This window comes from Triticum aestivum, chromosome 3B (assembly GCF_018294505.1).
Source record: "Triticum aestivum cultivar Chinese Spring chromosome 3B, IWGSC CS RefSeq v2.1, whole genome shotgun sequence".
Lineage (NCBI taxonomy): Eukaryota > Viridiplantae > Streptophyta > Magnoliopsida > Poales > Poaceae > Triticum > Triticum aestivum.
In genome coordinates this window covers 3851898-3869049 of record NC_057801.1, presented here as the reverse complement: position 1 = coordinate 3869049, position 17152 = coordinate 3851898, and the positions used below count along the sequence as shown (strand labels likewise).

Genomic DNA, 17152 nt, shown 5'->3' with positions numbered 1-17152 from the left:
ATCTTAGCAACCGAACAAGTATCAAATACCCAGGGGCTACTATGAATACTAGTAAGGTACACATCAATAACCTGTATATCAAACATACCTTTGTTCACTTTGCCAGCCTTCTTATCCGCCAAATGTTTGGGGCAGTTCCGCTTCTAGTGACCATTTCCTTTGTAGTAGAAGCACTCAATTTCAGGCTTGGGTCTATCTTTGGGCTTCTTCCTAGGAGTGACAACTTTCTTGCCATTCCACTTGAACTTCCCTTTCTTTCCCTTTGCCCTTTTCTTGAAACTAGTGATCTTGTTTTAATCATCAACACTTGATGCTCTTTCTTGATTTCTACCTTCGTTGATTTCAGTATCACGAAGAGCTCAAGAATCGTTTTCGTCATCCCTTGCATACTATAGTTCATCACGAAGTTCCAGTAACTTGGTGATGGTGACTAGAGAACTCCGTCAATCACTTATCTTATCTGGAAGATTAACTCCCACTTGATTCAAGCGATTGTATTACCCAGACGTTCTGAGTACATGCTCACTAGCTGAGCAATTCTCCTCCATCTTTTAGGCGAAGTACACGTCAGAGGTCTCATACCTCTTGACACGGGCATGAATCTGAAATACCAATTTCAGCTTTTGGAACATCTCATATGTTTCGTGGCGTTCAAAATGTTTTTGAAGTCCCGGTTCTAAGTCGTAAAGCATGGTGCACTAAACTATCAAGTTGTCATCATATTGAGCTAGCCAAACATTCATAACATCTGCATCTGCTCCTGCAATAGGTCTGTCACCTAGCGGTGCATCAAGGACATAATTCTTCTGTGCAACAATGAGTATAAACCTCAGATCACGGACCCAGTCTGCATCATTGCTACTATCATCTTTCAACTTAATTTTCTCTTGGAACATAAAAAACATAGGGAAGCTACAACGTGAGCTATTGATCTAAAACATAATTTGCAAAATACTATCAGGACTAGGTTCACGATAAATTAAAGTTCAATTAATCATATTACTTAAGAACTCCCACTTAGATAGACATCCCTCTAGTCATCTAAATGATCATGTGGTCCATATCAACTAAACCATGTCCAGTCATCACGTGAGATGGAGTAGTTTTCAATGGTGAACATCTCTATATTGATCATATCTACTATATGATTCACGCTCGACCTTTCGGTCTTCAGTGTTCCGAGGCCATATCTGCATATGCTAGGCTCGTCAAGTTTAACCCGAGTATTCTGTGTGTGCAAAACTGGCTTGCACCCTGTTGTATGTGAATGTAGAGCTTATCACACCCGATCATCATGTGGTGTCTCGGCATGACGAACTGTAGCAATGGTGCATACTCAGGGAGAACACTTATACCTTGAAATTTAGTGAGAGATCATCTTATAATGCTACCGCCGTACTAAGCAAAATAAGATGCATAAAAGATAAACATCACATGCAATCAAAATATGTGACATGATATGGCCATCATCATCTTGTGCTCATGATCTCCATCACCGAAACATCGTCATGATCTCCATCATCACCGGCTTGACACCTTGATCTCCATCGTAGCATCGTTGTCGTCTCGCCAACTATTGCTACTACGAGTATCGCTACCGCTTAGTTATAAAGTAAAGCAATTACATGGCGATTGCATTTCATACAATAAAGCGACAACCATATGGATCCTACCAGTTGCCGATAACTTTGTTACAAAACATGATCATCTCATACAACAATTTATATCACATCATGTCTTGACCATATCACATCACAACAAGCCCTGCAAAAACAAGTTAGACGTCCTCTATTTTTTTGTTGCAAGTTTTACGTGGCTGCTATGGGCTTCTTGCAAGAACCGTTCTTACCTACGCATCAAAACCACAACAATTTTTCGTCAAGTGTGCTATTTTAACCTTCAACAAGGACCGGCCGTAAAAACTCGATTCAACTAAAGTTAGAGAAACTGACACCCGCCAGCCACCTATGTGCAAAAGCATGTCGGTAGAACCAGTCTCATAAACGCGGTAATGTAATGTCGGTCCGGGCCGCTTCATCCAACAATACTGCCAAGTAAAAGTAAGATGTTGGTGGTAAGCAGTATGACTATTATCGCCCACAACTCTTTGTGTTCTACTCGTGCATATATCATCTATGCATAGACCTGGCTCTGATACCACTGTTGGGGAACATAGTAATTCAAAAAAAAATTCATATGATCATGCAAGATCTATCTAGGGGATGCATAGAAACGAGAGAGGAGAGTGTGTCCACGTACCCTCATAGACCGAAAGCAGAAGCGTTTAGTTAACGCAGTTGATGTAGTCAAACGTCTTCACGATCCAACCGATCCAAGTACCGAACGTACGGCACCTCCGCGTTCAGCACATGTTCAGCTCGATGACGTCCCTCGAGCTCTTGATCCAGTTGAGAAAGAGGGAGAGTTCCGTCTGCACGACAGCATGACAACGGTGTTGATGATGTTACCGGCGCAGGGCTTCTCCTAAGCACTACGACGATATGACCAAGGTGTGTAACTGTGGAGGGAGGCACCACGCACGGTTAAGAGAACTTGATGAGGCGCGCCAAGGAGGCGTGTCCTACTAGGACTCCAAACCTAGTAGGATTCAGCTCCCCCCTTTTCCAATTCCAAGAGGGGGAAGGAGGGAAGGAGAGGGAGAGGGGAAGGAAAGAGGGGGTCATGCCCCTCCCCCTAGTCCAATTCGGACTGCCATGGGGAGGGGCGCACTCCACCTTGTGGACTTTCCTCACCTACCCCCTTATGGCCCATCTAGGCCCATAACTTACCCGGGGGGTTTCGGTAATCCCTCGGTTCACCGAAAAATGTCCGAACTCTTCCGAAACCTTTCGGGTGTCCAAACATAGCCATCCAATACATCAATCTTTAAGTATCGACCATTTCGAGACTCCTCGCCACGTCCTTGATCTCATCTGGGACTCCGAACAAACTTCGGTCATCAAAAACACATAACTCATAAAACAAATCGTCATCGAATGTTAAGCATGCGGACTCTACGGATTCGAGAACTATGTAGACATGATCGAAACACATCTTCGATCAATAACCAAAAGCGGAACCTGCATGCTCATATTGGCTCCTACATATTCTACGAAGATCTTTATCGTTCAAACCGCATAACAACGTACATTGTTCCCTTTGTCATCCGTATGTTACTTACCCAGATTCGATTGTCGGTATCATCATACCTAGTTCAATCTCGTTACTGGCAAGTCTCTTTACTCATTCCGTAATGCTTCATCTCGTAACTAACTCATCAGTCACATTGCTTGCAAGGCTTATAGTGATGAGCATTACCGAGAGGGCCCAGAGATACCTCTCCGAAACTCAGAGTGACAAATCCTAATCTTGATCTATACCAACCCAACAAACACCTTCGGAGACACCTGTAGAGCATCTTTATAATTACCCAGCCTCTCCGAAACTCGGAGTGACAAATCCTAATCTTGATCTATGCCAACCCAACAAACATCTTCGGAGACACCTGTAGAGCATCTTTATAATTACCCAGTTACGTTGTGAAGTTTGATAGCACACAAGTTGTTCCTCCGATATTCGGAAGTTGCATAATCTCATAGTCTGAGGAACATATATAAATCATGAAGAAAGCAGTAGCAATTAAAGTGTAACGATCATAATGCTAAGCTAACGTATGGGTCTTGTCCATCACATCATTCTCCTAATGATGTGATCCCGTTCATCGAATGATAATACACGTCTATGGTCAGGAAACATAACCATCTTTGATTAACGAGCTAGTCAAGTAGAGGCATACTAGGGACATTATGTTTTGTCTATGTATTCACACATGTACTAAGTTTCCGGTTAATACAATTCTAGCATGAATAATAAACATTTATCATGATATAAGGAAATATAAATAACAACTTTATTATTGCCTCTAGGGCATATTTCCTTCATCTGGTATAATGGAAACCTGGAGACTCACACTTTTGGGCCAGCCTAATGGCGGCAAAGAACCATCTCTTTCGCTTTGGGTCTTTTGCGATAAAGGACGGGTCGGAGATTCGTTTTTCGGAAGACATCTGGCTAGGCAATGCTAGTCTCCGAGAACAATACCCAACCTTATACAACATTGCACGTGATAAGAATAATACTATTGCGCAAGTGCTCAACTCATCCCCGCCAAATATCTCGTTTAGGCAGGATTTGATTGGCACCCACTTATGTCATGGAATAATCTCTTATCCCGTCTGGATTCGGTTAACCTGACACAAGGTCGTGATTAGTTTCGCTGGAACCTTACTACATTGGGGTCGTTCACAATAGACTCTATGTATCGTGTAGTCACGCATTCTGAGGTACCAGTGAGTAATAACAAAAAAAGTTGGAAAGTGAAGGTACCACTTAAAGTCAAAATATTCATGTAGTATCTCCGTAGGGGAGTTGTGCTAACAAAAGACAACCTCGCACGATGCAATTGGCCGGGAAGTAAGAAGTATTGTTTTTGTACTCATGACGAGATATTAAACACCTCTTCTTTCACTGTAAGTTTGCGTGTTCTACGTGGTCAGTCATCCAAATAGCGTCAAATTTGTAGCCGCCACAAGTGCTGCCAATATTTTTGGTCATTGGCTGGATGATCTTTCAAATAGGTACAAAACGCTAAGAAGGATGGGAGCGTATGCCTTACTGTGGTCTCTTTGGCTATGTAGAAATGACGTTGTTTTTAATGACAAAAATGTTTCTCCTTTGCAGGTTATTTTCCATTTTACGCATCCGCTTTCGTACGCGGTGTACGGTACAACAAGCGGAGTATCAACCGTCGTTCAAGGCGGTGTGTACGCTGTTGGAGCAAATGGCTGCGGAGGTTTTTACCCAACATGGGTGGCAGCATAATCTCCGGATCGGTCCACCATCTCTTTCGACATAGGCATAGTGTCGGTCTATGGACTGTACTGTCGCCGAATTGTCGGTCTTTTATCTTTCAGTTTATCAGACTACTGGTGTTTGGCTGTGTGCATCCTAGTTATGCAGAGGCCGGGTGATACTCTTAATGCTTTGTATCACTTTGATGCTATATTTTGAGATAACAAAAGCGCCCTTTATCGAAAACATGTGAGATATTTTTGTTTTATCATGTACTTGCTTCAGGCTAAATTTAATTACAGATTAGTGTTAGTACCATCGACAATCCAGTCAATACCTCATTCTTTTCATTGAATCCTACTAGATGATACCCCGCGCGTTGCTGCGGGATATTGGCATGGGATAACATTTTATTTAATCAAATATGGTATGACATTGGTAGGTTAACTTAGAGCTTCTTCTTTTTAAACACAGTAGGATGAAACACGTAAGTGAAAGGAAAAATATTGATTGATATTTATTCATAACTGAAATTATTATTATACAACAACAATTTTTGTAATTTGGCTAATAGAGAGCAAGTAATCTTCATATAAATGTACCATTACATATAAAAATATACATATGAAGGTTCTGCTTGCCTAAAAGGCTATATGTATCTCTTGGAAAAAAATGCTTGTGATAGTTTTGCATGCATCCTTGCTTCAAGCTTTGTCTCTAACAGTGTGAATTACTGTAGGCAATACAGTTAACTGTAAATGTCAGATCAGTGATTAAATAAAAATCAAGAATTGGGTATAGGAGGGAAAAGATATACATCCACATATTTAGCAAGGGAAAACTTGGGCTCAACTCACTTGGTAGTGTACTCATCGTATTTAACACATGGAAAAAAATTGGAAGCTCTATATGGTCGTCCTTTAGCAGGGTAACATTGACGGCTGACATATATTAGTCTATAGAAGGCACATGTATTAGACATAGATAGGCAAGGAATGCCATCAGATAACATTAGAAACAATTTGAAAGAGAATGGAAATCACATGATCTTGGCACAAACCTTAAGATCATAGCTGTCTACAGCCCCATGTGGTTGGAATGTCGGCGCTTTAGACATGAGTAAACGTTTACCCTACACAGATCCATTACTTACCTGCTTTTTTAAGTCGTTGCATCGAGCATTTTCTAGATGTTCCAATAATCTGCATATCGGACAATAGTGTATTTGCTGCCTGATCAAATTAGTTTCTACCAAGGAAGTCATATAAATTTATGCACCAATAATGATGAAAGAAATAGTGTACCAAGGGAAAAATTATGGACAAAAGTAGCCTAAAAAATGCACATCAATTTCTGTCCAACAAAAAAAGATAAAAAGAAGTAAGATCAGACATAGACCTACCGGACAGTACAACCATCGGACATTCAGTTTCTTCATGCTGGCTTACCACGGTGCTTCATGGGCTGAGAGACGTCAAGATTGCTTCCACGGGATGCAGTCAAGGATGGGAAACTCCAACTTTTGAAGGCCCTGCAGAAACAACTGAATTTTACTCAGTCCTAGCATATAAATCATCCCCATATGTATAATATAGTAGATGCTGAGGCTTTCCTGGAAGAATTTAAGAAAGAAAGTGGAAGGGGATGTGGTGATGTTGTGAGATTGGGATGGGGTTCTGCCGTGATAGGGAGGATGTGTTGGGGTATATTAAGGGAAAAGAAAACTGAAAGGAAGGTGGAAAGTGAAGGGCCGCTGTTTCTGTTTCATTTGTATTTGTGGCTGCACTCATTCTCCTCTCATCTACTCCATTTGCGCCATGAAAACAGCCAACCAGAAAAAAAAAACATCGCTGGCTAATCTCCTCCATAGCTGAACCGAAATCAGCGGTGCCATTACTAAATGTTTTAGCATTCGTGAATTAATGCTAAACACTAATTAAGGAGACGCACCACTTACTTTCCAGGAATTTCACCATGCATGGCTATCCGCAGAATCACACTACATGCACGTATTGATTGCCTTTGATGCAGAGTCTAGCCACCCGGAGAGAATGAAAGGCTGCTGCATGTCACTAGGATTGGTGGAGAATGTTGATGTGGTAGACTGCTGACTTGGATAGCTTGCATGTCAAGAGAAATCAGGCAGTGGGAAGCTTCTATTTAGATATAGTAGATGAAGGAGCACACACGATGCATGATTTTACTGGCTCTATAGTGGAGGTTTGATCTTAATTACTCTTCGCTTACGCTATATTCATCGGAGTGGAAACTAATTCTGTGTTTGAGTGTTACTAAAATCTTGGTGTCCAAACTCCTCCAGTCAGATAGATAGCCAAGCAAAATATGGTGCTCTGGCCCGTGGAGACGGTACGAATTACTGGTGTTTTCCACATGAGCTTTATAGGGAAACAATATGGGAACATGCGGCCGACCCAACTGTTGTCACAGGTAATAACATTTCTCTCTAATTTTTTAAACAATGAACTCAAATAAAGGATAAATATCTCTTACTTCCTTTTTTCTGATGTTTCCCAGAAGCTCGAGATGTAGTAAAAGTTTCATTAGGAAATGATCTTGATTTCTCGAAAGGCAAATTTCTTGATCGTGACACAGGCATCATTGCCACAGTTGAGGCCATCAGTCCTGAACCTCAAAACAGGCTCCCGCCCCTCTTTATAAAATAAAGCAATAAACCAAATACAGAGTACAGGGCCGAATGGTACATGGTGATGAGGTAAGCCTCATACAAGCAGATCTTAACATACTCGGGTCACATCGAATGCAAGCAACTATGCTACCGATGGGAATACAGGAAAAATCTGAGAACAATGCCACGCTACAACCTAGGACGCTTAAATTCCTCGACAACGCCCTCAAGAGGGAAAACAACACAAACCGTCATCACTGCCTAGCCATACCGAACTAGGGTCTTCACCCGCAAAACTAGCGCGGAGAGGAGATCCACGAGACGTCTTCAAGAAGAGAGCGGCGCCCACAAGCATCATCATTGCCAGCGCAAAAGCGCGGAGATTTCGCTTGGCACCTCACCCGAGTCACCCAGAGGTCCCGTGGGCAAACAGGACATGCTCAGACTCCCAGATCTAGATGTGGGCGACACCAAAGAAGACACGCCCGAGCCACCAGACACTACCCCTCTTGGCGCACACACGACCAAGAGGGAAGCCACCACCGCCGCCATGATGCCAGCCGGAGAGCCAACCATGCGGACAGCTACCCCGACATCCATGTCCAGAACATCACCCACAGCAAACAGTATGAAGTACCACTATGGTAGGAAGAGTAAGAGGGCACTCCTTTCACTCCTAGATCGGCATCAGGCACGGAGTCTGGGACGGTGACACCACCGAAGGTGCCCCATCCTTCTGTGCCAGCCAGTCCCAGTGGACCCCGGCGGGGGGGGGGGGGGGGGGGGGGGGGAGGGCACACAACCCCATGACTCCTGACGTCTGTCGTCAAGCACCCTCACACGACGCCTGGTCCCTGGCCCTTGCCCCCACGCTGACTGGCAATGATGTGATGGCCCGACCACCACCATCGATGAATGCACCCACGGAGAGAGGAACCCCATCGCCTGCAAGCACCACCCAGATCGAGCCCAATCTCACCTACGTGGAGCCTCAACTCCAACTCCCCTCGAGGCCCAAATAGATCCACCTAAGCACGAGCCCCCAGTCAGAGCCAAGCCGTCGACATAGACCGAGGAGAAGGGAGACTGCATCCGCCACTCTCCATCGCCGGCAGGGCACGACCACCAAAGAATGGTGCCGTCTCCACTAACCAGCACCGCCCACGCCATGGCTGAGCCCCTCGTGGTGGTTTCCACCGCCGGACACGCCCCACCAAGGCGCCCAGCACGCCGGAACACCACAAGCGCTCGAAGCCACCGAAGACAGCTAGCGCCGCCCAGAAAGCACGGACGGGCAACACGACCACGCCAGAGCTGACCTGGTAGGTGGCCCATGGCCTCCTAAGCACGCCCCGCCCCCATCATGTCAGCGCACCAACTGCCACGACCGACGAGGGCTTCACACCAAGGCGCATCAACAGCCGGCCCAAGAGAATCGCGCAGCCCAACAGGAAGTTCGCTGGGCCAGAATGGGCCCGCTAGGCCTGCTCGCCTTCGGCTTGCTACTTAACCCGATGGAGACGAGAGGAATAGGCATCCAGTAGGATCAGGACGAATGGCGGCTCTCTCTCTCCCCCTCCCTCAATTCTTCCCCTTCGCAAGAACAGCTCGGCTGATTGTATTCGAATCCAAGAGTGTATCTGAGATTGAGTGATAGATCGATCGATCCCCTAACATCGTGGTATCAGAGACCAACACCACCCTATCCGCCGCGTCAATCTGGATACCCGACGGCGCATCCAAGCGCGGCAAGCCTTCGTCGCCGCCATGGATCCCGCCCTCAAGGAGTACCTCGACAAGCTCCACCAGGACGCCAAGGCCGACTCCGCCCACGTCCTCAAGCAGCTGCAGGCGCAGTCCTCGCAGATCAACGATCTCCTTCACTGGAAGCCATATCTCGAGGCACGTTTCGCGAAGCTGGAGTCCACGGTCGCCGCGCTGCGCGTGACCGCACCGCCGAGTGGAGCGGCGATTCCTCAACATCTCCCTCCCCTGCTCCCAGCGCGGGGAGAACTCCACGGGCCCGATGGCCGCGGCGACATCGACCACACCGGAGGGGGCTCGTCAGTGACCCGCGAGTCACTGGCGGCACCTCCGGTCACGGGTACGCCCTCTCTTCCGATCGTGCAAGCTTCCGTTCCTCCCCTGTCCTCTTCCATCCTGACCAACTTGGGCCAACCACCATCCATGAATATTCCGATGTTCACCGGTGAAAATCCACAGCTCTGGAAAACTCTATGTGAGCAATACTTCCAGATGTTCACAATCCCAGACACCTATCGCGTTCCCATGGCCACCCTAAATTTCTCTGGTCCCGCGGGCATCTGGTTACAATCCGTCCAGAAGAAGCTAACCGGACTGGATTGGGAATCCTTCACCACACTTCTCTGCACCCGATTTGGTCGTGACAAACACCAAATGCTCATTCGCCAATTTTACGCAGTCAAACAAACTACCACAGTAGCCGATTTTATCGAACGTTTCGAGAGTCTGATGAATCATATTATATCTTATTCAGAGTCCACTCACCCGTATTTTTTCCTGACTCGTTTTGTGGAGGGACTGCGACCGGATATCCGTGCGGTGGTACTCGTGCAGCGCCCACCGGACTTGGACACGGCGTGCTCGCTGGCCTTACTTCAGGAGGAAGTGGGCGATCACTCGTTCGGGTGCCTCTCCAGTTCTGCCCGAGGCCACGGTCACGCCGGGCGTTCGACACCACCGTCCTTCTTCAGTCGCCCGGCTACGCCAACCATGATCTCTGAAGATCGTCGCGGAACTGACGCAGCTCGCGCGACACCTGAAGCCAGCAAGGTCGCCGCTCTTCGCGCCTTCCGCCGCGCGAAGGGGCTCTGCTTCAAGTGTGGCGAACGATGGGGGAAGGACCATACCTGTCCGCCCACGGTGCAAATGCACATCATGGAGGAGTTGCTCGCCATGTTTCCCCAAGAAGATGTGCAATCTGAATCGCCACCAGCATCACCAATATCTGACGAAGAGAACCTATGCACTCTGTCCCGTCAGGCTGAGGATGGCTCGTCAGACCCAGGGGTACTACAGCTGCACGCCTGGATCCAAGGACACGAGATCCTGCTGCTTGTCGACTCCGGTAGCTCTACATCCTTCGTGGACAGCTCTCTAGCAACAAAACTCACCGGAGCCAAGCAACTGCCGCATCCATGCCGCGTCCGTGTTGCCAATGGCAACACCATCCCCTGTACCACCTACATTCCAGAGTGTCAGTGGACAACCCAAGGGCATGAATTCAAAACAGATTTCAAGATTCTCAAACTGGGCTTGTATGATGCAATTCTCGGGATGGATTGGTTAAGGCAGCACAGTCCCATGGACATCGACTGGATCGAGCAATTCTTGACAGTTACAACCCCAACCGGCCAACTGACGCTATCTGCTACTGCTTCAGACCAAACTCAATGCTCTGTGATCTCCGCACCAGAGCTCCCCAAGGCTTGCAAGCAAGGATCAGTAGCACACATTGTCCACCTCAGCGCTATCGACAATGCCAACACTACCGACTCCCCTATTCCTGTGGAGATTTTGCGCCTGCTGGAACAGTTCACAGATGTTTTTGAGGACCCACGGACCTTGCCACCTCGCCGCGAGTGTGACCATCGCATTCCTCTGATGGCCGGTGCGCAGCCTGTCAACTCCAGACCATACAGATACAAACCTGAACTGAAGACAGAAATCGAACGTCAGGTTCATGAAATGCTCGATGCAGGAATCATCCAGAAAAGCTCCAGCCCCTTCTCATCCCCAGCGCTGCTAGTCAAGAAGAAGGATGGTACATGGCGTTTGTGCGTTGATTACCGTCGCCTCAACTCAATGACCGTGGTCGCCAAGTTTCCAGTACCAATCATAGATGAGCTCCTTGATGAACTGGCCGGTGCTAAGTGGTTCTCGAAGCTCGACTTACGCGCTGGATTTCATCAGATAAGGATGGCAGAAGGCGAAGAATACAAGACGGCCTTCCAAACACACTCAGGACATTGGGAATACCGTGTCATGCCTTTCGGAGTAGCGGGAGGCCCGGCCACCTTCAACGGGGGCATGCACACCACCCTGCGCCCTGTCATGCGCAAATGCGTCATCTCATTCTTCGACGATATCCTCATCTTCAGCAAAACCCTGTCAGAACATATCCAACACATCGCCCGCGTGCTTCAGCTGCTCAGAGACGACCACTGGCAAGTCAAACAATCCAAATGCTCCTTCGCGTAGCGCCAGATCGCTTACCTGGGGCATGTGATCGATGAACGTGGCGTCTCCACAGATCCCAGCAAGGTCTTGACGATCAAGCAGTGGCCTGTTCCTCAGTGTGCCAAGGATGTGCGCAGTTTCCTCGGCCTCGCTGGATATTATCGGAAGTTTGTGCAACACTTTGGAATCATTGCAAGACCCCTGTTCACCTTACTCAAGAAGAACCACCAGTTTGTTTGGACAACTGACACGCAACAAGCATTTGACACACTGAAACTGAAGCTCACAACAGCACCCGTGCTGCAACTTCCTGATTTCAGCAAGAAGTTCGTGATCGACACCGATGCCTGCGCATACGGTGTTGGTGCTGTCCTTTAGTAGGATGGGCACCCGATCGCCTACATGAGCAAGCCACTCGGCCCCAAGAACCGTGGCCTTTCCACCTACGAGAAAGAATGCATGGCCATCCTCATGGCTGTCGAGCAATGGCGCCCCTACCTGCACAACGATGAATTCATCATCCGCACAGATCAAAGAAACCTCATGCACCTCGATGATCAGCACCTGTCCACCCCGTGGCAATAGAAGGCGTTCACCAAACTGCTCGGGATGCACTATAGAATCTGCTATCGCTCCGGATCTTCTAACACTGCTGCTGATGCACTCTCGCGCCGTTCCCCTGACGAGCTCGTGGCGGCAGTGTCTGTCTGCACCCCGGCTTGGCTGGATGACATCGTGGCAAGCTACAGCACAAACCAACAAGTTTAGAAGATCTTGGAAGACTTGTCTAAACGCCCAGACCCCAAAGGACGCTTCTCCATGCGCGATGGCCTGCTCTACTTCCGCGATCGGCTATGGCTGGGCGGCTCCCCTTCTTTGCAACAACGGATGCTTCACGCATTCCATGACAGCACCCTGGGTGGCCACTCCGGCATGCCAGTAACTTATCGCCGTCTGAGTCGTCTGTTCGCCTGGCCCAAGATGAAAGAACACACACGTCAATACGTCCAGTCATGCTGAGTCTGCCAGCAAGCAAAACCAGAGCGCGTTCGCTACCCAGGACTTCTCGAACCTCTGCCGGTGCCAGACCGCGCCTGGAAGGTGGTCACCATGGATTTCATCGACGGCCTCCCTACTTCAGGCAAGTACAACTGCATACTCGTCGTTGTCGACAAGTTCACCCGTTACAGTCATTTCCTCTCTCTGAGCCACCCATTCACGGCGGCCAAGGTCGCGCACGCCTACTTGGAGAACGTTTATAAACTCCATGGACTTCCGGAGGCAATTGTGTCGGACAGAGACCCAGTTTTCACAAGCAAGTTCTGGCAAGAGTTGTTCAAGATCATCGGCTCAGAGCTCAACATGAGTACGCCGTACCATCCCCAGACCGACGGGCAATCTGAACGCGTCAATCAGTGTCTGGAGATATACTTACGGTGCTTCATGCATGCCTGTCCAAGCAAATGGCACCAGTACCTCGCACTCGCTGAATTCTGGTACAACTCTTCCTTTCATTCTTCATTGGGCACCTCACCTTTTGCTGCACTGTATGGACATGAACCACGTCATTGGGGCATCGAGGCGGCCTCCACTTGCTCCATTCCCTCGCTCAAGGACTGGCTCGAGGAGCGCAAGCATATGCAACAGGTGCTGGCGGAGCACCTCCATCGGGCGCGCAACATCATGAAGGCGCAGGCCGACAAGAAACGCACCGATCGCTCCTTCGTCGTCGGGGATGCGGTCTTCGTCAAGCTTCAACCATACGTGCAGACGACGGTGGCGCACCGCGCAAACCACAAGCTCTCCTTCCGCTACTTCGGGCCCTTCAAGATCGTCCGCGTCGTCAACCCCGTCGCGTACGAGCTGGATCTTCCTGCCGGCGCCAAGGTCCACCCCGTCTTCCACGTCTCTCAACTACGACGAGCACTCTCCAACAACACGACGGTGGAAGACAAGCTGCCCACCCCTCCGGAGGAACCACTCTCGCCGGTGGCGATCATCGACACGCGCTGGCGCAACACTCCCCAAGGCCGGCGTGAACAAGTTCTCGTGCGCTGGTTCGACCCGTCCATCCTCGACGCCACCTGGGAAGACGCCAAGTCCATGCGCGAGCGCTTTCCAACTCTGCTGGCTTGGGGGCAAGCCAGTTCTCAAGGAGGAGGGGATGTCAGCGCACCAACTGCCACGACCGACGAGGGCTTCACACCAAGGCGCATCAACAGCTGGCCCAAGAGAATCGCGCAGCCCAACAGGAAGTTCGCTGGGCCAGAATGGGCCCGCTAGGCCCGCTTGCCTTCGGCTCGCTACTTAACCCGATGGAGACGAGAGGAATAGGCATCTGATCAGGACGAACGGCGGCTCTCTCTCTCCCCCTCCCTCAATTCTTCCCCTTCGCAAGAACAGCTCGGCTGATTGTATTCGAATCCAAGAGTGTATCTGAGATTGAGTGATAGATCGACGACCATGATGGAGCCGGTAGCCAGCAACTCATCCTAACCGCAACCCACACCGTGTGACGGTAGATTAGCATGAGATTCAGCCGTATCCGGCCGATGTTGTCCCACACGGCGCCACCCAGAGAGGAAAAACGCGCAGCCGCCATGCCCAACAAGTGCACCAGGACATCGTTGCTCTGCCGCCGCCCTGCACGCCGGCCGCCGCGTCGCCAGGCCCAGCCGCTGCCCAACGTACTCCACAGGCAAGGCCGTCGTACGCCGGCCACTGAGACACGTGGAGTGGGAGGAGGGCCCCGCCGCTAACAATGCCGGCCGGGCTTTGCCCGGCGGCACCTTGCGGCGGCCGCGGGGGGAGGAGAGTCGGGTGGGAGGAGGGAGTGGCGGTGGTGCAAGTTTCCCTAGGTCGCTGGTGGGAGCGACGTGGGGGAGGGAGGGAAAAAATGGCCCATCCTGAACTCTGTCCAAGAGCTAATCAAGGATAAAAACTAGGCCTCTTCCTCATTCTATGTTTTTTGAACCTTCCCAGTTATCGAAGTTGGATTGGTCCAAAATGATAATCACTGTATATGCTGATCATTATTCATTTATTAACATTGTTCATTTGTAAATGACCTTTTCTTGGAACAAATACAACCCTTGTACATATCCAAGGAGTGGTTGATAGGCAGCCGTGCCACAAGGCTACTCATAGTAGGGAATAATTTAGACTAGTGTCATGCATACGATACTAGTTACTACCCTCATATTTCAAAGTAACATAGAGATAGTGTCATAGATGGTTACATTTATTAGCTAGTAGAATCATCTTCTTGCAAATCGAACACCTCTTCTTATTAACTACTCCCTCCGTCTCATAATGTAAGACCTTTTTTGACACTAGTTTAGTGTCAAAAAAACGTCATACATTATGGAACGGAGGGAGTACATGCCACATAAGCAACTTTGTCTTGAGATGTGTTATGTTACTAGTTAAGTTACCCCCACTATGACCAGCCTAAAGGAAACTTAATTAAGAGAGAAACTTCCGTGCAGTTATAAATATTTTAGCATGGCTTCGTTCAACATAATGTCAGCAACAGCACAGTACATTAACTTTCTTTATATGAGCAGCAGCCAGTTTCTTTAACTCCAACCATACAGTTATGTAAGTGCAAATCAACCAGAAAAGAAATTACTTTTTTCTCCAGCCTTCACACACTAAATTTGCTGCACAGTTCTTCCAGACTTTGTTGACATCAAGTCAGCAGTTACTTTTTTACCTAATTTTTTTAAATTGTGGGATCACCCATTTGCCTGTCGAGTTCAGGGTGTTCATGCGCTTGCAACAGCGAGCATGCTCACATGGCAACTGGGAAGACCTTTTTATTCAGCAAGCTTTTCTTGTCCCAGCAGAATTGATAGGAAATGGCGCCAGTCAAAAAGGTAAGATCTGCATACAGCATTGCGTTTTTGTTTTTGGAATAGCCAGAAGGTGATTTACATAGAAAAGTGCAGTTTCCTCGACAATGAAAAAGAGTAAATGGCATGGGGAAGGCGCACATATACAAGTCTACAGCGACGTACGAATGCGTACTTAGATGGACAAGCTGATGTATACAAGTCAATGAACGCACACAAGCTCTATGGCGAAGGAACATTGAACATACATAGCAAATAACATCGTATTAACTTTGTCAAATTTCTTTCTTTTTCCATATTATTATTCAGTATAAATAAAACAGAATGCAAATCCTCAGCTGAAACGCCGGAGGTGATAGACACGACCTGCCATCCCATAGAACCAGCTCACGGCAGTTACAAAAATCTACGCACGACCACAGCGAGCCATGTTATTTGCTATGCAAGCAACCGATCAATTACATGTTATCCCTACCTAGGCATGGTGGCACCCTTTCTTCTTGCAGTTGTTGTTGCAGTCCTTGTTACAGGTGGGAAAGCACTGGTCGAAGATGCCGCGCATGCAAGGGTCGCAAAGTTGGGTGGCGTCGGTGACCCCCTTGCAACCACTTTCAGCTACAGTGTTGCAGTCACAAGTGCAGGTGCCGTTGCTACTGCAGCAGATACCATTTGCAGTGCACTGCTGCAAGATATTTCTACGGCAGCCCTCCCGAGGGCCGCCGCCACCGCCGCTGCAGTAACTGCTGCAGGAGGTTTTAACCTCTGCAGTGCAGTTGGCACGACATTGTGTGTCACAGTCACTGCATAAAGGCCTCGGACGCCCCAGGGAAGACATGACCAGCATGGAGAAAACAACAGCAGCAAGAAGAGAAGCCCCACCTGCAGCCATTGTTGCCCAGCAAGGTTTTTAGCTAGAGAGAGAGGTAAATATGTGGAGCAAGAGAAGGTCTCAAGGTAAGTGGTGTGAATAAGCTAGCTGGTGACTATATGATGGAGCGACTGATAGTATTTATAGGCTAGCTAGCTTCGATTGGAGCGTACGTACATATACTTGAGTACGTAGACCTAATGTAAGCTGCTCCATGTTACAATTTAGCTAAAAAATGTTACAAGTTGGCTTCACCTATTCATTAATTGTGTGGACTGTCAATGGGTCGGCTGTTATCGGTATTTCTTTCTTCCCGTGGAAGAAAAGAAATGCAAACAGGCGGCTATGGTTTCATCTGCCTCCCTCCGGCTCCGCTGCCGGTCTGCTTCGTCTCCGGTGGTATTAAGGTCTTGGAGGCGCGTTGGACCTCGGCCCTTGCGATGAGAAGGGTTTCTTCGTTGTTTTTAGGTGCTTTTTTTGGGCCGTTTGAGTAGGGTTTTTGTCCTGCTCAGAAAGGTCTGATGGTTTTTGTCCTGCCCGCCTAACCCGCCTCTAGGTGGTGCATCTTGGGGGTCGTTGAAGAGCGTGTGGAGGAGTGTCTCCAGCGGATCTCACATGATTCAGTCAGTGTTGGTCTTCATCAGATCCCCTTGGAATCAATCTTTGTTCATCTTTACTCATGAGTGTACATGTTGGATCCTTTCGCTCTAT

General features: G+C 48.4%; 1 protein-coding gene across 1 annotated transcript; it reads right to left on the bottom strand.

Annotated features, from left to right (window-relative positions):
• Positions 1–15872: 15872 nt before the first annotated feature.
• On the bottom strand, positions 15873–16547 carry LOC123064231 (keratin-associated protein 5-9-like). The gene has a single exon (XM_044487756.1). The coding sequence runs from the start codon at positions 16460–16462 to the stop codon at positions 16049–16051; it is 414 nt and encodes a 137-aa protein (XP_044343691.1). The 5' UTR covers positions 16463–16547; the 3' UTR covers positions 15873–16048.
• Positions 16548–17152: the final 605 nt, after the last annotated feature.

Coding starts and splice junctions, on each gene's coding strand:
- LOC123064231 (XM_044487756.1), bottom strand. CDS start 16,462: ATGGCTGCAGGTGGGGCTTCTCTTCTTGCTGCTGTTGTTTTCTCCATG.